This window comes from Lynx canadensis, chromosome D1 (genome assembly GCF_007474595.2).
Source record: "Lynx canadensis isolate LIC74 chromosome D1, mLynCan4.pri.v2, whole genome shotgun sequence".
NCBI lineage: Eukaryota > Metazoa > Chordata > Mammalia > Carnivora > Felidae > Lynx > Lynx canadensis.
The window spans coordinates 40529457-40552859 of NC_044312.2; the positions used below are offsets into that span (position 1 = coordinate 40529457).

At 47.4% G+C, this 23403-nt stretch overlaps 1 protein-coding gene across 1 annotated transcript; it reads right to left on the reverse strand.

Moving 5' to 3' along the window:
* Positions 1-489: 489 nt before the first annotated feature.
* On the reverse strand, positions 490-13632 carry MTNR1B (melatonin receptor 1B). The gene is made up of 3 exons (XM_030332841.1): positions 13410-13632; positions 3134-3990; positions 490-669 (listed from the first exon to the last, which is right to left on the reverse strand). The coding sequence occupies exons 1-3, from the start codon at positions 13630-13632 to the stop codon at positions 637-639; spliced, it is 1113 nt and encodes a 370-aa protein (XP_030188701.1). The 3' UTR covers positions 490-636.
* Between the last annotated feature and the right edge of the window lie 9771 nt (positions 13633-23403).

The window sequence follows — 23403 nt, forward strand, 5'->3', positions numbered from 1 at the left end:
AGAAAATTTTTTGTCATGAATGAATGTTCAATTGTGTAAAATGATTTTTTTGCATGTATTGACATAATTTTCTCTCTTATTCTGTTAAAATTACAAATTACATTGATTTTCAAATGTAAAATTAACCTTATATTCTTGGGGGACCACCTTGGTCATGATGCAGAATCCTTCTTGTATATTTTTGGAACCAATTTGCTAATATATCGTTACGGATTTTTGCATCTCTGTTCAGGAGGGACATAATTTTTCTTTTCTTGTATGTAATTTTTCTTTTGTTTAAATGAAATTGCAATGCTATAAGGAAGTGTTATGCTGATTTCACAAAATACACTGAGAAATGTTTTTTCTTCCTCTATTTTCTGAGTGTATGTAAGGTTAGTATTATTTCTTTATTAAATATTTGATAAAATTCACAAGTTAAATTACATGGGCCAATAGTTATCTTTATGGAAAGATTTTTTAAAAAATAAATCCAAATTCCTAAATAGACATTTACAGCAAGGTGGTGGAGGATGGATAGAGTTCCCACACTTTTGCAGCAAAATTGTCTTTATTTAAGATCAGGGCCTGTAGCTTGAGGCCATTCCACATGAGCACACAGACGGCCCCAGTATCCTGGGTTTTCTCTGTACCCTTTCATTCTCTTGGTTCCTGGATCATCACCAAAACCTATGGAAACAAGAAAAGGTCCCGGTTAGCAAACTGTCAGAACTGGCAAATCAGGTAACATCTGTGGGCCCAGAAAACTGAAGAGAACTTTTGTTTCCTCAATCCGTATTTATTGAGACTTTACCATGCATTCAGCTCAGAGTTAAAAGATAGAAATAAGAGGAGCAGTGGGGGACACCCATTGCCTCTAAGTCAAGAGCGAAGGGCAAATCCCTATAGTTGGTGCCTGGGGAGAGGAGGCAGAGAGAACACAACACATGCCTGGTCTGATGAGCTCAGGCTCTGCACAGAACCAAGAAGAGTGGCTGCAGCTCAGCGAGAAGCCATAGGTCCCTTGTGTTTCACTCTCAGACTGAGGTCTGAACTGGGAGGCCTCCCTGGACAGGACTCTCTGCACCCAGCAACGGGATCCCAATAGGTAGGCAACCGGGGCTGAAACACCTGCATTCCTAACAGTTTGGTAGAGGACCTCCGGGGTCCGAATCAGATTACCGGGCTCTTCCCCACACCCCACACTCAAAATGGTTTTGGTGGAGCTAAGAGCACTTGAATGTTTCACAAGCTCCCAGGTAACTAGATGACTAGCCACAGCACCCAAACTGATTCCTCACATGACAAGGGAAGGCAAAGCATCCAGAATAATGCTGAGAGGTCAGCATTCTGGGCTCTTTGTTCTGCAAAGCTGCCAGCTGGCTGAGGTAACTTTTCTCTCTCCTTTGAACCCCCCCACGCAACTTATGTCCTGGGGGTACTTACCCCACTTTGTCCCTGCCACACCTTCTAAGGTATGGGCAGGGGTGGGGAAGGAAATGGGATACTGTTGTCAGACAGACTTGGACTCTGTCCAAGGAAACTCAGGAAATCATTTCACTTCTTTGACTTTTAGTCACTTACTAAATATAGATAATGATATGTCCTCAAAGAATTTTCTAAGGATTCAATGAGAGAGTGCATATGGTGCCTGATACAAAGCAAGCACCCGCTAAGTGCCAGCCGATACTGTTCGTTAGCAGACTGTGACCTCCAAGAGGGCAGGCAACATGCCTTTTTTTTCTCCTGCTGGACCTGGCCCCAGAGTAGTCGGTCATGTTTGTGGAACCGAAGAAGGAGGCCAAATTCAAAGGAAGGAAGCCAAATTGGTGCTAAGACCTGAAGTGTCTGCAAATACAAAGCCTGTAGGCAGACATGCTAAAACAGGAAGTGAGGCGCCCTTCCCCCACCTCCATTCACGCCTCCCCCACTCACTTGCCTCCACTTCTGGTCTTTGTCTCCTCTCCTCTCCTTCAAGATTATCTTTCATTTTAGGTAGTAGTAGTAGTAATAATAATAATAGTTAGTGTTTACTGAATGATCGCCATGCGTCAGGCACTGTCCTCAGCTCTTTGGCTGTATTATCCCAAGGAACCCTCACAACAGCCCTGGGAGACAGGTACTGGCACGATCTCCATTGTCCGGTAAATAAACCGAGGAATACAGAGGTCAGGAGCTTGCCCCAAGTCACACAACTTGAGCCTGGTGGAACCGGGAAAGGAAGCCAGGCCGGCTACATGCTCCAGATGCCTGAGGAGGGGGTGTGTGTGTGCTTGAGGTATGTGCATAGTGTGGCTGAGGTGGTGGTGCATGCGGTGTATACACGGTGGTGTCTATGTGTGTGTGCACGTGCACGTATGCACAGGGAGTCAGTGGGGGAGCGTGCAGAACACTTGCCCTCTGGAAGCGCCAGCCCCCTGCAGCCCTGCAGAGCTACCTAGCTCCTAGCACTACAGAGCTTTTTCTTTTCTTTTTTATTGGTGTGGGGGGGGGGAGGGGGGGTTCATAGATGGCCTTTATTATGTTGAGGTATGTTCCCATATATGTGTGTGTATGTGTGTGTGTGTATCAGTATATATGTCACATATATGTGTGTGTGTGTGTGTGTGTGTGTGTGTATACACACACACACACACACACACACACACATATATATATAATTTATTGTCAGACTGGTTTCCACACAACACCCAGGGCTCATCCCGACAGGTGCCCTCCTCAATGCCAACAGGAAGGTATCCATTCTTACTGCCCTTTGGGGAACAGAGAGAAACCAGAAAGGAGGCCAAAGTGGGAGAAGAGGACAGCTCATAGGAAGTAACTGGCTTCTTCTGTCCCAAGCCCGTCCTCATTCTGTCCCTTCCTTGGTTGATGTGTGCCTCAAGCCTCCAGTGCAGTGAGAGTGTCTGCCAGGGCCGATGCCGTGCTCACTTGGATGTGGCCCCCAGCGCCTATAGGCATCCTCTGACTAGCCCGAACCAACGGTGCCGATGGTCTTCTTGTCCACAGGATGAAGTTCCACAAGCCATGTGCTGTCACGCGAACAGGACGGCATAGCCCAGCAGGCTGCCTGATCTCACGCACGGAGCAGATCCACCCCCACCATTTAATGAACCGGCCGCCCGGTCAGTGATCCAGTCTAGAGAGTGTCTACCTGGACAGGATGCTGGGCATTAACGACAGGTGGAGTTTGGCTCTGAGGCCCTGTGGACTGGCTGCCCTTGGAAGCATCCCGGAAGCAGCGCCCAGGGTTCCAGAGGGCTGAGACAATCTTCTTGTATTCCCTACGGAAGTTCTGGTTCAGGAGCCCGTAGACTATGGCATTAAGGCAGCTGTTGAAGTAAGCCAGGTAGTAGCTGGTGACAAAGAGCCCCTCCGGGACCTGGGGAGCTATTCCTTCTGGGTCGATGGCCACAGCAAGGCCAATGCAGTTCAGCGGGGCCCAGCAGATAGCGAAGATCACAAACACCACAAACATGGTTAGGAAGCTCCGGACATCGCTGGGCCTCAGGCGCAGCTTGGTCTCCAGCTTGGCCTTCCTGTGGGACCGGAGCACCAGCACCCAGATGCGCAGGTAGCAGAAGGACACGACAGCAATGGGGAGGAGGAAGTGAATGACTACCACTGCCACTGTGTACTGTGTGCTGGCCGTCTGGATGAAGGTGCAGGAGTAGACGCGTGGGTCGTACTCCAGGGACCCCACGAAAAAGTTGGGCACCAAGGCCACCAGAGTGAGGAGCCAGATGAGGCAGATGTAGACGGCGGTGTGCCAGTGCCGGTAGATCCGGTGGTAGGCCATGCTGTGACAGATGTAGCAGTAGCGGTTAATGGCGATGGCAGTGATGTTGAAGACAGAGCCAATGACACTCAGGCCCAGCACGAAGCCACTGGCCTTGCAGTGCACCTCCCCCAGGGCCCAGCCGTCATGGAAGATGGCCACGAGGATTAGCGGGTAGGGGTACAAGGCCACCACCAGGTCAGCTGATGCCAGGCTCACCAAGAACAGATTACCTGGAACAGGAAATAGGGAGCAAGAGTCAGCAAGAGACCCCACAATTTCTCTTCTGTCGAATATCCTACCCTTTATCCAGTTACCTTAAACAGTTACTTAAAAGCTACTGAGCTATTAGTACTGGGGATGGAACAGTGGCTTTTGGAGGCACAGCGTTCAGGGCTCACACAGCATCTCTGCTGCTCACTGTGTGACTGAGGCAAGTTACGCAGGCGCTCCAGGCCTCATCTTTCTCATTCGCAGAATGGGAATAATGATACCTACTTTACACTATAGCTGTAGAATTAAATCATGGTGCCGAGTGCTTGGGGACACAGTGGGCGCTCACAAACGATGACAATTTTCATGAGAGGCACAGATGCTCGGGGGCTTGGCATCGCCTAAACTCCAACAAGGATTCCCAGGGACGAGGATCCAAACATCAGGAAAATTGAATTAACGACACTTAGAGAGTAGCCTGTTGACCAGTCGGGAGAAGACGCGAAAGGAGACTATCAGAGAGATTTATAGGAAGGTGGCGTGTGGGCAGGGAGGGGTGGTAGTGAATCCACTTCCCTGGCTTTTATATGCAAAAGAAGAAAGGACTGGACTCCATGCCACCAGGCCGGGCGTCTGCCGACATGGCCACGTGGCTGGGAGCGTAGGCCCCAGGCAAGGCAACACAGGGGAATATCAGAGTACACGGTTCTTCCTCTTGCAACCTTTCTTCTATCCCACCTGCCAAATGCAGTTCACATTTAGAAAACTGAATTAAAGACACTTAGAAAGTAGCCTGAGCCGCCTCCCTTTGCTGAATGGAGTGTTCTCTGGCGTCAGAGAGAAGCTCCATAGCCAGAGAGAACCTCTGGAAACTACAGCAGCCATTGATTAATATGCGTTGGACGTGTTCTGGGCCAGAATCCTAGGGAAGAGAGGGGGCTACATCCAAAAGAACTCATTTCTATTGCTAAAACATTTGCATTCTAATGCAAATGAATAAAGCACCAAGAATCTGAAAGGTTGGCCGACATGAAGCTCAGAACATGAGAGGCTCGATCCCTGATGCCACTTGTTTCACTCACCGAGTGCACTGTTGGAGCACCAACTACATGCTCAGAAGATGATATCCTCTCCAGCCATAGAGACCCTTGGGAATGCAGTGGGCACTAGACGTCATCTTTCAAGCCTTCTAGCCTCTTACCACATGGTGGGGTGCAAGCTGCCGGCCCTAGAGCAGCTGAACACGGAGGGCAGATGGAATACGTGTGCAGGAGGGACTCCCCAAGGAGGCAAGGACACTGGCTCCGGTGCCACCATGAATGTGTTCTGTATGTGGCAGAGGCTGATGTGACCACCTCAGGGGTCCAAAGCATCAGGCAGGGTCCAAAAGGTGCAGCCATCAGAGAGAGGTCTGGCTGTGGTCTGGCTTCAAGGGGGTACAGAAAAAGGGAGGCTCAGAGTCACCTGGCTGGGGATCCTTCTGAGTCAGACCCCCAGGTAAGGTAGACTCCAGAATTACAGTTACAAACCCCCAAGGTAGAGAAAGGGCTGTTTCCAGCCCGTTCCCCACGCACACTTACCACGTCTCAAAGAAGTTTCCACAGGATGCGCTCCAGATGGGGGTGGGAACACAGAAGACCCCCAGGCAGCCTTCTTTTTTTTTTTTTAATTTTTTTAACGTTTATTTATTTTTGAGAGAGAGAGAGACAGAGAGAGAGAGACAGAGACAGAGAGAGAGAGAGAGAGAGAGAGAGAAAGAAAACACGAGTGGGGGAGGGGCAGAGAGAGAGGGAGACAGAATCTGAAACAGGCTCCAGGCTCTGAGCTGTCAGCACAGAGCCTGACGCTGGGCTCAAACTCAGGAATGGTGAGATCTTGACCTGAGCCGAAGTCAGATGCCTGAGTCACCCAGGTGCCCCCAGGCAGTCTTCTTGAAGTGCCTATTCTGGCCTTAGAGGCATGTAGTCAACCTCACTCAGAACCAAGAGAAAAGAAGCCTGTTAGCTTCCTGGGACTCGTCAGGACCTAACCACTCCTGAGTCAGAGCTATGTGAGGGCCCAAGGGAGATAGGATGTAACTGATGTAACATCGTTTGGACAATTAGGCATCTTAATGGGATAAAATTGGGATAAAACCTGGTTACATTCTTCCTGCTGGGTATGGCCAGGCAGGAAATGCACATCTGAGGACGTGCTTGAGGTGTGGAGTGGGTCTCCTGCTTTTCCATTCAATTCCCAGTCATGTTTGCTGTCTCCACTGGTGGATTTCAGTCTCTGGCTCTCCTGCTCACACCTCACCTGGCTCCAAGATGGCGAGGTATTTCTTCTCTCAAAGTTCTTGTTCTCAGCTGAATCAGGAGCCCTTGTCTCTTCCCAGAATTTTAAGTGTCTTTTTAACACTTGGAGGTGGTGCTGGAGCCGGAATGACATGGGTAATTTCAGCTCTGTCACTTTGAGGTTGGGCAAGTTACTGAATTTCTCTCTCCGTGACTGTTCCTTCATGGGTTCTCTCCTTTTCTTCTGAGGCCCTCCTTCCTTCTCTTCCCATGCATTCCACTTGGCTGTTTCTGTGAAGAAAATCACTTCTTTCCAACATAGGAATATTGGTCTCTGCAGGGCCCTCTGGGCTCCTGATTGAGCAGCAAACAAGCTTTTGGCACTTGCAAGCACGTGCGGAGAAAGTCAAGGGCTGCTGGGAGCTGGTGCCAGCTCAGCCAGCTGTTTCCCCCGAAAACCAGTGAAGCTCTGCCGTGTTAATGTGGCTCATCCCCTAATAATGCCCCAGAGGCTGGCAAACAGCTTGTAAATAGTGGGAAGAACACATTCAACCCCACGTAGACAGTGATTCAATTACTCTCCCCTATTGCTCCGGCTGTTCCTAAAAGGCTGAAATCAACCAGTTCCCGCTGTAGGTTCATCTGCCCAGACATCAGACTATCTCCCAGATTTCTTGACATAATTCCAAATTAGGCAAATGAAATTCTTGTTTTGTCTCCCATCTGTAGGAAGCCAGGTCCTCTCTGGAGGATACTCAAGGGAGATCTAGTTCTCTATACATTTCTTCCCCTAGACAGGTGAGAAATCAATCAGGGTGCACACAACAGTGCTCATCCCCCAGTGCACGGGCTTCTAATGAATATTTACATCACAAGTCCTGGCGTGATTTATTTCCATCTGGCTCCATCAGACAGGGTGTATTAGTGGAGACAGCCTTCAACAACAGGGCTTTGTTCACTAATACGGGATTCCCTTTTCATATTCATACACAGAGCACATCCCTCACACACAACCACCACAATCCCCTCCCTCCTCGCTTCCTCTGTCCTTTTTTCTGGGAACTCTACTTAACAAGGATCTGGTAATCCGGGGGGGGGGGGGGGAAAGAAAGCCAGCAGACGTCGTCTAGCTATCTAGTCTTCATCAGATAGGAAAATTCCAGAAGGTAAAGCTATCTCCATCCCTTGCCCCTCCTCCTGTGCGCCCCCTGCATCCCTCTTCCCTGTGCCCACCCTGCATGCCCGAAAAAAGAGTTTGTTGGATTTAAATTGTCCTCGGTCATTGAGCTAAAAGCCAACGTAGAAACAAATAGTCATGGAATCATTTTCTCAGTAAATATTTCTGAGTATCTACAAGGCACCAGCTCTGCCTTTGCCAGGGCCGAGGGAGGCATGGTGAACAAGAGACACACTCCCTCCCCACACAAAGTTCATGGTCTCAGAGAAGCCAATTAAATAAATAAAAAACCAAGACGTAGAAAGGTTAAAATAGGGAAATAAACAGATCGTCTATCATTTCTAACAGGGTTAAACTTTTGTGCCTCGGGGTCATCTTCTATCCCTTACCTATTCAAACATACAATATGTCTATTGAGTACTACTGTGTGTGGGTCCAAGACATGGCCCCTGCTGTTGAGAGGCCAACAGGGCTATTGGGGAAACAGACACAAAAACAGCAGCCAATCAGTGTGGTGAGAGCTGGGAGGGAGGCCAGGCTAAGGGAGCAGTGAGGAAGTACTCAGCTGGCCTGTGGCCGGGGGCAGTGGCAGGAGATGGGGCTGGTCAGAAAGGAAAGTTCACCAAGGAGTTGAACAAAATCACAAAGACCCTTGCAACGGCCTGCCTCCTTCCTAGAATGGCTGTTTTCTTCCAATGGGATTTGTACGGGAAAGGGCAGAGGAAATAATAATCATCTCTAAACTAAACTGAACTATTTTTATCAGTTCCTTTCTGGGGATAAGCATCTGAAATCACTGAGCAGATCATTTATCAAAAACTTGATTTCCTCGGGCACCTGGCTGGCTCAGTCAGTAAAGCATGTGACTCTTGCTCGTGGAGTTGTGGGTTCATGCCCTTCATTGGGTGTAGAGATTACTTAAAAATAAAATCTTAAAAAAAACAAACAAACTTGATTTCCTTACAAACACTAAAACAAATGGCTTTTACATTAATGTAAGCTCCTAATTTGGTTCCCAAATTCTTTGGTGGCAGAGATTGTGTTCCACTAAAATGACATTATTTATGAAAATCTGAGAGAGTGTGGATGCGTCTAAGGGCTAAGTTGAAATGTAACTTTGGTTTAATTAAAAAAGAAAAGGACTGTTAGGCAAGCTAATAGTGTAAACAAAAACATGATGGGTGTACTTCAACCACTTAAAAGAAGAAAACGTATTCTTTTTCCTTTTCTTCTTATGCCAAGAGCATAAACATCTATTTTTTAAAAAATGAGATTCTTGTTACAAAATATTCTTCCATAATCATCAATAGAGATATCTGGAGACTCTTATGGTACTATTTTATTACTTCACTTACACTTAATACTAACAACAAAGCAAAAATTTGTATAGCACCTTGGAGTTTATAATGTGCCTTTACATAAATTGGCTGAATTGTCTATCACAAGAATCCTTTAAAGTTGACAGCATGGTTTCCATTTCAAGAAACTGACACTAAGATTATGTGAACTGCCAATAGCCCTAACAGAGAAAGAGTGACAAAGAAGGGGCACTGGAGGGAATCAGGAAAAAGAAATGCCAAGGGCAATGGTGTAGTTTCTTGGTCATCCACCAAGGTGAGAAAGAACAGGAAAGTGTGCCCATTTAACCTGGCCATTAGGAGGTGACATTAGCAAGGGCAAATTCTGTCAAATGTTGGAGAATAAACTTTTGCACTGTAGCTGGCTCTCCCAATCAGCTCTGGCTTCAAGACAAGGAAAGAAATGGAAGGGTCCTTGCCAAGGGATATCCCCTTGGGGGGGGGGGGGGGGGGAATGTACAGAGTCTTTTTCCTTTTCTGTCTCTTTTAAATGGGAAAGATTTTTATCTGGTACATAATAAGCACACAGTAATATTAGCTCTAATTTATTACTGTTGTTTTTATATTATTAGTTGCATAGAAAAAAACAAGAAAGAGACTCTCAACTACAATCTTGGACTATAATTCCTGGAGATAAGATATGAGAAGTCACAGCTCAGGAAGGACAGCATAGAAGGTAGGACACTGACCCCAGGATGAAAACTCCCTCAGCACTGGGGACTCTACTTCTCAACTCCCCAAATTCTACTCTTTCAGCAATAAGTATTTTAAATTGTAAGACCTAATAGTGGCACTGGTGTCTTCAGAATTTTGTGATATATCATGCTAAACACAGAACCCAACTTACGGGGAAAAAAATAAAAAGTCAGTCGAACACAGAAGTCTCCATGCCCCTGGGCTACTGAGAGCTACAGAGAGGGAATTAAAGAGGATTATGAGCTTTCTTGATTGTTCAGCTAAAGACATAATTATGGGATTTAAAATGTGTTTGTCTTTGCTTGGTGAAGAGATAAGAAAGTATTCAGAGCAGAAACATGAAGTTGGAGAGCTCAGGCAACATCAGGGAGAGAGTCCAAACTAGCCCAGTTTGGTCTTCAGCTGATAAGCACTGCAAACCCCTCGGGCTGAGCAGGTCAAAGGACACCTGTCACCAAGTGGCACGTCTCCATGAGTGGTTGGTGGTGGTAGGATGATGCCTGGACCGAGTGGAATCCACCTCACCTATAACACCTGGAGTGCACAGGGACTGTGGGTCTACTAAGAATTTCCTCCAAGCCTCCCAAGAGCCTTTGCGTGAAGCCAGCCTATCTATTCATTCATCATTTACACCCTCAGTCAACAAGTGGGAGGAGAAGGCGGGCTCTGCTCCAGTCTAACTGGGCATGCAAAACCCCTGCCGGGCTGGAAATTCCCATCAGGAAGCCTGCAATGCGGTCTCTGTCCCTGGAAAAAGATGGTACAGGCTGAGCATCACTGGGTGCCTGGAGGACAGAGCAGACTCTGGACAAGGACCTGTGTGTTCGGCAACGAAGTCCTCCATGTTTTCCTGGGCAATCCCAACGTCAAACATTTCACATCCTTTCTCCTTACATATCACCAAACTGTCTTCTCCAACAGCCTCTAACTCAGACGCAGCACAAGAATCCATTGTCAGCCCACGGCTGCTGTCACCTGGGAAATCAGCTACTGTGCCTATGGGCCAGGAGTAACTGATGCTTGTCGTGCTTTCACCTCTCTTAATGGAGATCATCTCGACATGACACTAAGGACATGTGTATACCTGTGTGACTGTGTGTGCGTGCATGTGTGTGTGTGTGTGTGTGTATGTGTATGTCTATGATAGACATTGAAAACACAAATAAGAGAGAAAGAACTTGATGGGGGAAGGTTCCAGAAAAGCAGGGAAAGGAAGAGATAAAAATCAAAAATGCAGAGATTATTGTTGGCTAAGTCTAGACCAGGGCAAGCATGGCCGTGGCAGGCACAGAACATGTCCTCAGATGCTGTCAGGAAAGCCTCAAATATGGTAGGTCCCCAGGAAGCACACACTGAGAATTGTCAACCGCCAACCCAGTGCCATGTAAAAAAAAAAAAAAAAAAAAAAAAGAGAGTGAACCAAACACCTGGTCTTCCCTTCCAAGGTGGGTCAATGCCCCAGATCTGTCTCCAATCTTCCCTCCATCCCTCCCTCTCTTTACTGCTGTCTCTGAAAAGATCGACCCAATGCATGCAGCAACAGAAGCCACAGATAGGGTAGTTCCAGGAAAAAAGGACAATTAATCTAACCACTTCCCTGCCACCAGGATCATCCCTATTGGGAATGACAAGAGGAACTGGGGCACCTGAGTGGCTGAGTCGGTTAAGCATCCGACTCATGGTTTCAGCTCAGGTCATGATCTCACAACTCCTGAGTTCAAGCCCCACAACCCAGCTCTGCGCTGACGCTGATGGTGCAAAGTCTGCTTGGGATTCTCTGTCCCCCTCTCTCTGCCCCTCCCCCACTCAGGCTCTCTCTCTGGCTCTCTCAAAAATAAATAAATAAACATTTTTTACAAAAGGAATGGAAAGAGGAACTGCGTCTGTAATAGTCAAGTAAAGGATACTGGCGTCTGTCTCTTAAGAAAGGTTCTATGATCTTAATATGGGCTGTGTGCCTTGGTTATGGGACCTCTGAGTGTTCTCATTGCCACAGTCCTATCTTCTCAACACCAATGAATTAAGGAACCAAACTTAATTACAGAAAGGTCTGACATGAGTGTTTCTTAAAGTCACTCCAAACTCTCAGTAGAGGAGACTTGATTCCTAGTGGAATGAGTGCAAACTCCAAGTGTTGACAGTTTTTAAGCACCTTTTCAGATCTCACCCTGCTAGGGTTTAACTGAAGTCAATGGTATGCTTTTTCATGACCCTCGTCAATAAATGCAATGGTCAAATCAAAGCTGGTTGAATTGCATGACTAGACCAGCCACCAATGTGTCAGGAATTAACGTCATTTAGCTATAGTGTCAAAATTTGTTCCTGGTGTGAACTCAACAGGAAGTAGGAACAGGGGATGTGCCAGCAAGTTACAAGCTCATTACACACCCCGGCCACACTCCCAAATCAGTAAGGCTTCCGGGAGCGACCCCCCCCCCCTCGGGATGGAGGAGGGGAGAAGATGCCTGTCTGCTTTAGGTTAAGAAAAAAAGCAGTTCCCCCGCTCCCCCCCAAGTCTCCTTTTCCTTAGCGGGCTGCCCAGATTATTCACCAGGGAAGCACAGCCCTCCAGGCTATCTCTAAACACCTGGTTAGTCAGGGAGAGAAGTCGCCTGTGTCAGAACCTGGAGGACCCAGCCCCACCTCCCTCCTGCCCCTCTGTGCCGGGGAAGCATGTTTGTGGTTCCCGCAAAGGGACAATGTGATCAAAAATTTCAAATACCACTTTCTAACCACAACCTGCCCTTTCATAATATATAGATTTTACTCAGAGCACGTAATAATGTCTTGAAAAAGGTATTCCAGATAATACTAACCACCACTACTGAAATGATGGCGTTAGAAAGCATGTTTCTACTTAACAGTGTTGTTTCCCATATTATGAACAGTAGCTCCTAATTTTATTTTTTGTTTGTTCTTTACGTAAAAACACTGGAGTCACAGATCCGCACAAAATATATATACCCATTTACAACTGGCCTTTCTGCATGGTCTGGCTCCTTAGAAAAGCACAGTTAAACTACATACTTGGCTTTCTTGCTGTTGCTTTTTAATTTTAATTCACTCTAATATTTGAAGGGCCCTTAAGCCCAAACTAGGAAGTTACAAATTGACAAACAGGGCTTTGAACTTCTTTGCAGGCTGAGCATGCTCCAATGATCTCTCAGGATCAGAGTTCAGAGACTCCCTCCCTCACCCCTGCCCTTGTAGAACCCCGGAGCGGAAACACTGAAATGAGAGTGGGCAGAAGGGAAAAATACTTTCAGGACTGCAACCCTATTTTGCCAAATCATCGTTTTAATCTTCACCGAATCCCACGAATTCTCTGTCTTCAGAAAGGACCCCATTATCTCAAAGCAATGTAGTTCCCACCCAAGCTGACCCTGCAGATTTCTGCATCTGCGCTCTCTTGGCTGGAAATGGGTCTTCGGCGAACTGGAGAGAAGTTTCTAACCCAAAGCTCACCCGAGAGCTTCCCTGAATTCATTCATCTTCTTGGCACCTGCTTTGTGAACCCCTGTGCTCGGCAGGGGAGGGAGAGAGGTGTCAAAGATCCTGAGATTTCTGTGGCCAGATAGGGGCACCATCTGGACCCGCACAAATTGGAGCACCCCGGATGACAGCAGCCTCCAGACACGTGCGTTCCCACAGCGCCGGCGCCGTGCCAACAAGTGCGCCAGAAAAACTTTGTGCAGTTCACTCTGGCACAGGTCCGCCAAGTGCCCTCCGGCGGCTGCGAGAGGCGGACGCCGGCGCCTCGCGTCGGGGAAGGGCAGGAACTCACCCTAACTTTTGAGCTGAGGACCAAACTTGGGGACTAGGTTAGAGAATAGGGACCGGGGCTCCCGGGACTGAGGACGCGCGCAAAGAGGCGGATGGCGGGGTCAGGGTCGAGGCCAGACGCCAGCCCCAGCAGCGGGCGTGGCGCTCACCTGCGTTCCGGAGCTTGCGGTTCCTGAGCACGGAGAGGATGACCAGGAGGTTGCCCACAACGTCCACCGCGGTAGTGACGATGAGCACGGTAGACAGCGCGGGCGCCTCCCAGAGAGGACGGGCGGTCCCCGAGGGCCGCGCGCGGCCCGTCCCCGGCCAGTCCGGGCGCATGGCCAGCTCGCCCGCCTCGCAGCAGTTGGCGTAGGAGATGTTCTCAGGCATCCTGGACCCTCCCGCGCCGCGCGCGCCAGCCACCGCGCCACCCGCCGTCGCCTCAGGGAGCGCGGTGCTGCGCCTGGAGTTCTCGCCCTCCCCTCTGTGTCCCGGCTGCGCTAGCGAGGGAGGAGGCCTGTAGGGAGGGACCCAGAGGAAATAATTAAGCGTGGGCAGGGGGCGGAGAGAATGTAGGAACTGGAGGACGACTTGGGGTGCAGGCTTGCCCAAAGGAGCGCCTTCCTCGGTGGCTGGCTCCGGAGCAACTGAGACCCAGGGCCCAACTGTGCCTGGCCCAGCCCAGGTCTCAGTCCCTGAGCGCACCTCCACGCCCAGATCCCAGATTCCTTCCTCCCTCAACCCCCAAGAGAAGCTGTGCCCAGGAAGGGACACCTAGGTTTGCAGACTGGAGAAGGTGCTGGTGGTGGGGACCTGCCCACCTGTTGTCAGAAGGGCAAGGTTTGCAGTCCCCATGGGGCTGTGCAGCTCCAAAGAGAACATAGTCCCTCCCCAGCGTATGGGGACAGATGCCAGGACAGAGTAGGGTAGAGGGCTGCTCCAGGCAGCTACAGGAGAAAAACAAACCTGTGCTATTTATTGAGCACTTGTTGTTTATCCTGGGAGATATTGATGATGTCTCTGCCCTGCCCTTTTTATAAACCAAGACATCTATTGATATATGAACATTTATTTAATTATGACAATACTTAAACAGATGTATGGTCAATACTGGAGATTATTATTATGTGGTTTGGGAGGGTTTAGAATAACAACAACAACATAGAGTGAAAGGTGACTCCTGGAAACAAGGAACTTAGATGCTCTTTATTTAAAACGTTTGAGGGGCGCCTGGGTGGCGCAGTTGGTTGAGCGTCCGACTTCAGCCAGGTCACGATCTCGCGGTCCGTGAGTTCGAGCCCCGCGTCGGGCTCTGGGCTGATGGCTCAGAGTCTGGAGCCTGTTTCCGATTCTGTGTCTCCCTCTCTCTCTGCCCCTCCCCCGTTCATGCTCTGTCTCTCTCTGTCCCAAAAATAAATAAACGTTGATAAAACGTTCGAGCACTTACTCTGATAATAACAGTAGTGAAACGATACCCTCTCTGAGGGTACATTTTATGCCAAGTGCTGTGCTAAGCACTTTTCACATCCTCAGAATCATTAAAATCAAAATGAGAATTTTAAATATGAGGAGGAGGCGATGTGCCTGGACACACTGCTTCCATGAGAATACAAAATGGTACAGCCACTTGGAAGAGCTGTTTGGTGGCTCCTTATGGAGTTAGACGTAATCCATCCTCTGACCAGAAATGAAATGAGAATAAAACATATGCCCGCAAAAAAGACTTGTGGCAGAATGTCCAGAGCAGCCTTATTTATAGTAGCCCAAACCTGGAAACAGCCCAAATGCCCGTGAATGGGTCAACACATTGTATATTCATACATAGCCTACCACTCCGCAATAAAAACTACGGATATACACAACACGGATTAATCTCAGAAATACTCTATGAAGCAAAAGAAGCCAGACACAAAGGAGTACACACTCTACAATTCATTTATATGAAGTCAAAATATGGGAAAAATTAATCTATGGTGATAGAAATTAGAGCAATGGTTGCCTATGGCGGGGCGGGGGGTGAGGATTGACTGGGACAGAGCGTAGAATAAATTTCTGGGATGTCATGTGCGTGGTATTTCATGTGAATATAATATGTGTTATTTTCTGTGGGGCGCCTGGGTGGCTCAGTCGGTTAAGCATCGACTTCGGCTCAGGTCATGATCTCATGGTTCATGGGTTCGAGCCCCGCATCGGGCTCTGTGCTGTCAGCTCGGAGCCTGGAGCCTACTTCGGATTCTGTGTCTCCCTCTCTCTCTGCCCTTCCCCTCCTCACACTCTGTCTCTCTCTGTCTCAAAAATAAATAAAAAACATTAATTAAAAAAAATGTGTTATTTTCTGTAAATCATACTCTCCCACTTCCAGCCTGTCCCGACCCCCAAGAACAAAAAACAAAAGGGAGAATTCAGTGAAGAGGGAGGCAGTGCTGGTATGATGATTCAGGAGAAGGATGTGATAGTTGGAGAACAGCCAGAGCCCAAGGAATGAATGAATATTCTTGCTAGCATGGAGAGGCCCCTCCCCTGTGGTAGAAAGGAAGCAGAAGCCAGGGGTAAGTTCCCAAGTGTTTCTAGACTGCTGTGAGCAAGTGAGGGAGTTGCACTCTGGCTGCTCTAATCTCAAGGAGTTTGAGGCTACCTCATTAGGCAGGACTGGGGGAGGGCGGGGAGAATAGGAGAGGTTCGAAGACAGGAGAAGGTATGAAATGTCATTTCAGAAAATAGGTACACTAACTAGGAGCATGGCAAATGTGTCAGGAGAGAGAGTAAGCTCCTGTGCAGCTTAAGATCCTGGCTTTAAATGAAGCCAGTCAGCCTCGTGGGGTGGGTTGTCCATCAGCAACCTGGATCTGCTGGGGACAGGCAAGGAGGGGGCAGGGGGAATTTCAGCAGGGATTGGGGTTGGCCAGCCAGAGTAAATAACTGAAGGAAGTTCAAGTCATGACAGGAAGACAAACCCTAGGATCTACATTAAATGAGAGATGCTGAGAAAACAGGAGGAGGGTGAGAAAGAGGGGATCAAGGAAGTGGAGGGAATTCAAAGAATTGTAGGTGAATCTGAAAAAGAAAACAGCTTGTGGTGTTGGACTTGACTGACACTTGCTTGAGATTTCTTAAGAGTACAGATTCTGTTTGAAGTGAGGGCTCCGAGTGTGATGATTGGAGTTGGTGGCTGGAAGAATGCGAGGGAAAGTTCACTGGAAATGGCAAGGTCAAGGGTGGGTATTGTGGCAGTGAGAGAAAAGGGAAACTGAGTCAGGGAGCAACTCCCAGTGAATGAAGAGGAACGACCAGTGGGCAAGAGAGCTGCGGGAAAGAGGAAAAAGAAGAGACAGCAGGATGGTGTGAATGTCACCAGCCATTTCCAAAGAGAGGATAACCAAGCTCTCCTTGTTCTTACAGACGCATAGGGAGCAAACATAACGTGGCACTTCAGCTTTGAGCAGCCCTCATGACGACAGATGAGTTGAATACAAGATAAACTGCCCCAGTTCAGGACATCAATAACACACATTTGGTTAATTGAGTCTGAAACGGGAAACGGCCCTGGACTGCCCTGGGATGTGATTATGCACATATCCACAACAGTGCATCAGAGATCTTTGGGCACCAGGAATTGGGGTGCTCTCTGCTTAAGAAGTCAGTATTATATCCTGGCACAGCTGACCAGGCTGGTACTTAGAAGGCAGGGGAAGGTACTGCTACTTTGGAAGACAGTTTGATGGTTTCTTACAAAACTAAGCACGTTATTGCCATACAATACAGCGATCACACTGTTAGGTATTTACCCAAAGGAGTTGAAAAGTTATCTCTATACTAAAACCTGTGCATGGATATTTATAGCAGCTTTATTCATAATTTCAGAAATTGAAGGCAACAAGGTATCCTTCAGTAGCTTAATGGATAAACTTCGTTATATAGGGACAATGGAATATTATTCCTCACTAAAAAGAAAAGAGTTATCAAGCCACAAAAAAGACATGGAAGAACCTTCAATGCATATTCCTAAGTGAAAGAAGTCAATCTAACAAGGTTACATACTATTTGATCCCAACCATATAATTAGAATATTCTATAGTATGCAAAATGCAAAACGATGGCAATAGTAAAAAGATCAGTGGTTGCCAGGGATTCGGGGAGATAGAATAGGCAGAGCACAAAGGATGTTTAGGGCAGTGAATCTATTCTGTATGATACTACAGTGGTGAATTGGTGTCATTGTACTTTTGCTCAAACCCATACAACACCAAGAGTGAACCCTAATGTAAACCATGGACTTTGAGTGATAATCAGGTATCAATGTCGGTTCATCAACTGCAACAAATGTGCCACTTTTGGGGGGCAGGGGATATTGGTAATGGGGGAGGCTATGTATGCGCAGGAGATGTATGGGAACTCTTTGTACTTTCCCCTGAATTTTGCTGTGAAACTAAAACTGGTCTAAAAAATAGTCTACTTATGAGGTGCCTGGGTGGCTCAGTCAGCTGAGTGTCTGACTCTTGATTTCTGCTCAGGTCATGTTCCCAGGGTTGTTGGATGCGGCCCCTTGTTGGGGCTTAGGATTCTCTAAGGATTTTCTCTAAGAAGATTCTGCTTAGGATTCTCTCTCTCTCTCCCTCTGCTCCTCTTCCCCACCTTCTAAAGTAATCAATAAATAAATAAAAATTAAAAATAGTCTACTTAAAAGGGGAGGGAAAGGGAAGAAGGAGGGTTGTTGCCAGGGAGGGTAAAAATGCCCCAGGACTCACACATCCTCAGCCAAAACAGAATCCACCCCACTATCAACAAGACAGACTACAGAAAATCTAGAGAGAAAGGTCATGATGGTGCAGAGGTTGAAGCTAGGACACCCAAGGGATGGAGTGGGGTCCCTGATTTAAGAGAGAGGGTTATGGGCACCTGGGTGGCTCAGTCGGTTAAATCTCTGACCTCAGCTCAGGTCATGATCTCACAGCCCACGAGTTCAAGCCCCACGTCAGGCTCTGTGCTGACAGCTCAGAGCCTGGAGCCTATTTCAGATTCTACGTCTCTCTCCTTCTCTCTCTTCCCCTCCCCTGCTAGTGCTGTCTCTCTCAAAAATAAATAAACTTAAAAAAAAATTAAAAAAAAAAAAAAAAAAGAGAGAGAGAGAGGGTTATTACATTCCAGAAACTAAGAAGACATCCCAGAAGGAGTGAACTCAGGGCCGGGAGGCTAGGCTGGGCTAGAGAAGTGGGCAGGAACCGGTCTAGGTAGGCCTCAAAGCCACCTTGAGGACTCTGGACTTGTCCCCATGTGGTGAAATCCATGGAGGGGTTTGTCGGACATCTGCACCCTGCCCTACTTTGCAGGCTTCCCTTCTAATACAGAGAGGATGTCTGCCACAGAAAGCAGTTCCCACGCTGACTGTTTCAAGCATAGAAGAGATGGCTTCGGTGTTCCAAGCTGATGGCCTCTTTTTTTTTTTAATTTTTTTTAATTTAATTTTTTTTTAACGTTTATTTATTTTTGAGACAGAGAGAGACAAAGCATGAACGGGGGAGGGGCAGAGAGAGAGGGAGACACAGAACCGGAAGCAGGCTCCAGGCTCTGGGCCATCAGCCCAGCTCGAACTCACAGACCGTGAGATCGTGACCTGAGCTGAAGTCGGACACTTAACCGACTGAGCCACCCAGGCGCCCCGCTGATGGCCTCTTAACGTGAGAGGATTCGATTCACAATAGGTGAAACCAACAGTGGCTGCCAACAGTGAAATGAAACTATATGGGAAGAAAAATCAAACCCTGGAGGAGGAAGGGAAGAGAAACAAAGGAGAGAGGTTCAAGATTCCTAGCTGGTTTCTCAACAAAATAAATCAACACGTTGACACCTACAGAGAGTCCTAGTGTGACAATGAGCAGGACTGGTGTTCCCTACACTTGCCCCCAAGTCCAAATGCAAATCAAAATATGCTCACAGGAGCTCAGCATCTCACATCCCAACAATAATACCTTTCAATCTGGATAGTACTTGAAACCTTTTCCAAACCACTTTACAAACACCACCTCATGTCCCCTTTGTAAAGCTCCGTGAGGCCCGGGAGGCAGGTATGATTGGTCCAGCTGGAAAAGACAGGAACGGGCTCTCAGAGATAAGTCACTTGCCAAGGTCGGTGGCTGATGAGTGGCCAAGATGAGTCTGTAAACCAGCTGTCTAACAGAATCCATTTCTTTTATTGAATGCATAATGGTTTTTGCTCCCACAGTATGAAATATACAAAGAACATAATCAAAATTTTCTGTAGGTAATCAGTTTGCAACATGGCTGAAACAGCCACTTGCCCTTTTAATATTACTGTAAACAAGAACAGCAGCCACAGACAAAAGTGAGTGTTTATTGTGTGCTAGACACATGAGACATATGGACTTTTCATTGAACCCTCACATCTCTACGAGACGGATACTATTACTGTGCATGGTGAAGGAACTGAGATCCAGAGAGGTTAAGAAATCTGCCTGATGTTGCCCAGCTAGTGGATCTCAGAGCTAAAATTAGAATCTAGGCTTATTCCAACACCTGGTGCGGGTGGTCTCGCTCTGGCATAGGGAGTATTACAACCTCTGAATCCTTCTCCACCTCAAGAGAAGGATGGGAAAGCTTGATGATGTCACGCAGGGTGAACCCTGGGAGAAAATGGTTCTGTCAGTTTTAAAAAAGATGGGTTTTATATAGATCACTTAGAAGATATATATACCGCTGCCTAGCAATGGGAAGATGTCCTACTCTTTTCCTGAAGTGAAGAATAGTCTGGAAAGAGAGATATTGTACCACAAAAGAGTAAAAACGAACAAAACAACAAAAAACCCCACCTTCCAGCCAGTCTTCCTCCTGGTACCCAGCACACCCCCACGGCAGAGACCAGTAGGGGGATCCGATGACCTAGTGGGGCAGGGCAGGGTCAAAGATGCAAATGCTCTGTCTCCACTGATGGTTGCATGATCTTTACCTTTTCTGACTTTTCTGTTCCCTTCAGGGCAAACCTCAGAGCGAGAGTTATTGCCCTGGTCATTTCAGACTTGAAACTAACCTAACAGTTCAATGTTCAAGCAGAAGGGGCTGACCCTTCCCTCAGAGTCTGCTGAACACCAGGTCAGTGCCTCTCTATTATCGTACACTGTCCAGAATAGGTTATTTATGGGGAAAAATATAAAGAGGTAAAGTTGTTTAATTTTTGGCTCTATTAGAAGTTCTTTGTTTATGGATTAATGTTTACCAGAACAGTATTACTTTCCTAGAAAAGATAAATAACTATAAGCTACAAATCATAAGCAGAAAGCTTCAAGGGTAAGAGCTACACAAATGTTGATGGTTTTAACTGTTACAGAAGGAAATTTATTTGGGGATCTTCATGCTTGTTCTTAAAAGCTGGGGACAAGGGGACCTAGTCATAGGGAAGTCAGTCCAAAGACAAGCTATTTGGGAAGGGAGACACTGGAAAGAACAATAGGGCCCGGGGACCAATGCCGACTCTGTCTCCCAGGGAAAAGGTGCTACCAGATGGTCCTGGAGCCTCAGCTGGCTGGGATGTGTAACCAGCCTCCTGTCTCTTGGGAGCACTTTCATTACCAAAGAATATTCTGCCCTGCAGAGATGATGTTATCAGCCCAGGCCTCTTCCCCAGAGACTGGCCGCTATCAGCCCACAAGGGCCTCAGCCAGTAATGTTGTACTTTTGTCTCCAATGCCAGTGAGTAGTAATCTCAGCCTAGGGCAGAATTTTAAATATGAGTGATCCATTCCAGGTTCTTCTTGTGGTTGTTTAACTAGAATTGAGCTTTTTTTTTTTTTTTTTTTCCTCCCAAGTTAATTTGCCAGGGCCTGGCTTGGCCTGGTCCCTAAACTAATGTCCGCAGCCATGCTGAAGCTTCTTTATTGTGGATTAGAGTCTGTTTCTATGCTTGGAGAAGAAGGTCTCAATAGTGCCCTGTGAGAACGTCTGTATCTTTGGCCCCAAAGCCACCCATCCCAGCCAAGCTTTGTGAGTCACTGAAGATGCAGATTGAACATGGATATCCAGCTTGTTTGTAAGGGCCTGTCATCACCTGTTCCATCAAAAGCAGGAGACAGAGGACTGCCACCCACCAGTCGATTAGTTGACTCCCTCAGACTCCATCACTGAGGGCACGGACGGCTAGATGTGCAAAATGGTCTAACCTCAGAGGAGGCTGGACTCTCCGTCTGGGGCCCAGGCATCAGAGAAGTACATGAGCACTTGGCTGAAGTTCCTGAGAAGTCATTGCCTGCTCTTTCATCTAACACATGCCTGCGGCCCATCGGTCCCGGACTCCATTCCTTTACACAGGATCCTTCTGGCACCCAGCACCAACCTTCAGCATTAGGAGAAATCAAGACAAGTTTGGCGCTTTTGTGGGGTCCCCGGACCTCCCATGGTCACCCTCTACCACACCTCTTCTTTTTCCCTCTGCGTCCATGTTCCCTGGCCAGGGCTTCATCTAATAACAGTTATTTGTTGGACATACCTGGATAATGTGTGATGACTTCCTATGCATTACCGCAAAACAGTCCTCTGAGGTGGAGAAATTCATTATCCATATTTTACAGATGAGGAAACTGAGGCACAGAGACATTAACTAACTTTGCCAAGGCCAGAGAGCTAAGAACCAGGTTAGTCTGATTCGTCCTGACCATGACGGTCTGCCTGCGGATAATATCTCTGAGATCTAGCATGTGGTATTTAACTCTGAAGTCAGACTATCAGATGTGTGGCCCTGGGCAAGCTGCTTAATCTCCCTGTTACTCAGTTTCCTCATGTGTAAAATAGGGCTAATATTGCTTCCATCAGAGGATGAAATGAAGCAATATAGTGCCTGGCTCGTAAGTTAGCACTAAGTAAATTGGGGGTATTATTACACTTTCGAGGGCTTTTACATCTATATCTCATTCTATCCTCAGATGCAAAGACAGGAACATTCTCATTTTACATTGAGGTCCCTGGAGATTAGTTGACCTGCCCAGGAATTGAGAGCCAGTGGGGACACCAGGGGCAAAACCAGATTTCCAGAGCCCTCTGCTCTTCCTTCCCTTTCTCACCTTTATGAGCACACTGAGATAGGTGACCCACCCCGAGTTCAAAAACCTCTCCTCAGGATCCAACCTTGTGAGTTTGGGATGAGCCGAGCTCACAAGAGAACAGACTCAGCAGAGCAGGCTAGCTCCTGCATTGAATGTCCAGACCCACATTCTACGAGCACGAGAAAGTATAACCAGTGAAGTTACAAATTCACTGGTACACATAAAAATGCTGCCCACTGCACACATAAAAATGCTTCTAAATTCCAAACCTTGGAGCGACTATGTTGGACATGATGTTCAGGGTCTTACCTGCTTTGACACGCTAAGAGTGAAGGAAAAGCTTGTAGCCTCGAGTAGCTCTAAAGATAAATTACGGCTAATGACAACCCAGGTCCCACTTCTAACTTGAAAAGAAGATATATTCCCGGCATAAAGCCTCTGCTGACCCCCCCACCATGCACCTGCAGGCCTGGGCCTGGAGGCACCATGCACCCTTACCTCCTCCCCCACCACTGGCCACCGCCTCTGCCCTCACCTCCCCACTTTTCGGTGAGCCTTCTTTTCTTGCCATAATAGCCGGTCTTAAGACCTGGATTTTCCATGACATTCCTTTATAGTCAAAATATCTTATCCCGTTGTCAGACCTCCTGTCCTCGGTTGGTAAAATGAGGTCAGCACACCTTTGTCACCTTTAGTCATGACTGTTCTTTGTGGCACAGCCTAAGGTGACGTCACCCAACCTGACTGCCTCATTCTCTTCTCAGAGCAAACACAGATCTGACTACAAATACGTTGAGGGGCACTCTTGGTTCTGACTTATGTTTTTGTCTTTGTTTTAGGTCTCGTGTGTACAGAGCAGAGGGTTATGTATATACTACATGGTGGAATATTTTAAGGTTCCTTTAAATTCTTCCCTTCTCTTTTCCTAAAGTTGCTTTCCCTTAAGCAAATGTCCTGAATCTCTCTCTATAGTCTTTCTTTCCCCTGTGCTCCAACCTTTCTCTTCTTCTCCAGACTCTTCTGTCTGTGAGTCCATTCTGGAGCACAGAAATGTAGGCCTCTGCTCACTTCCCTCCCATCCCCCTCATCAACAAAGACTCAAGTGTTTTTTTTT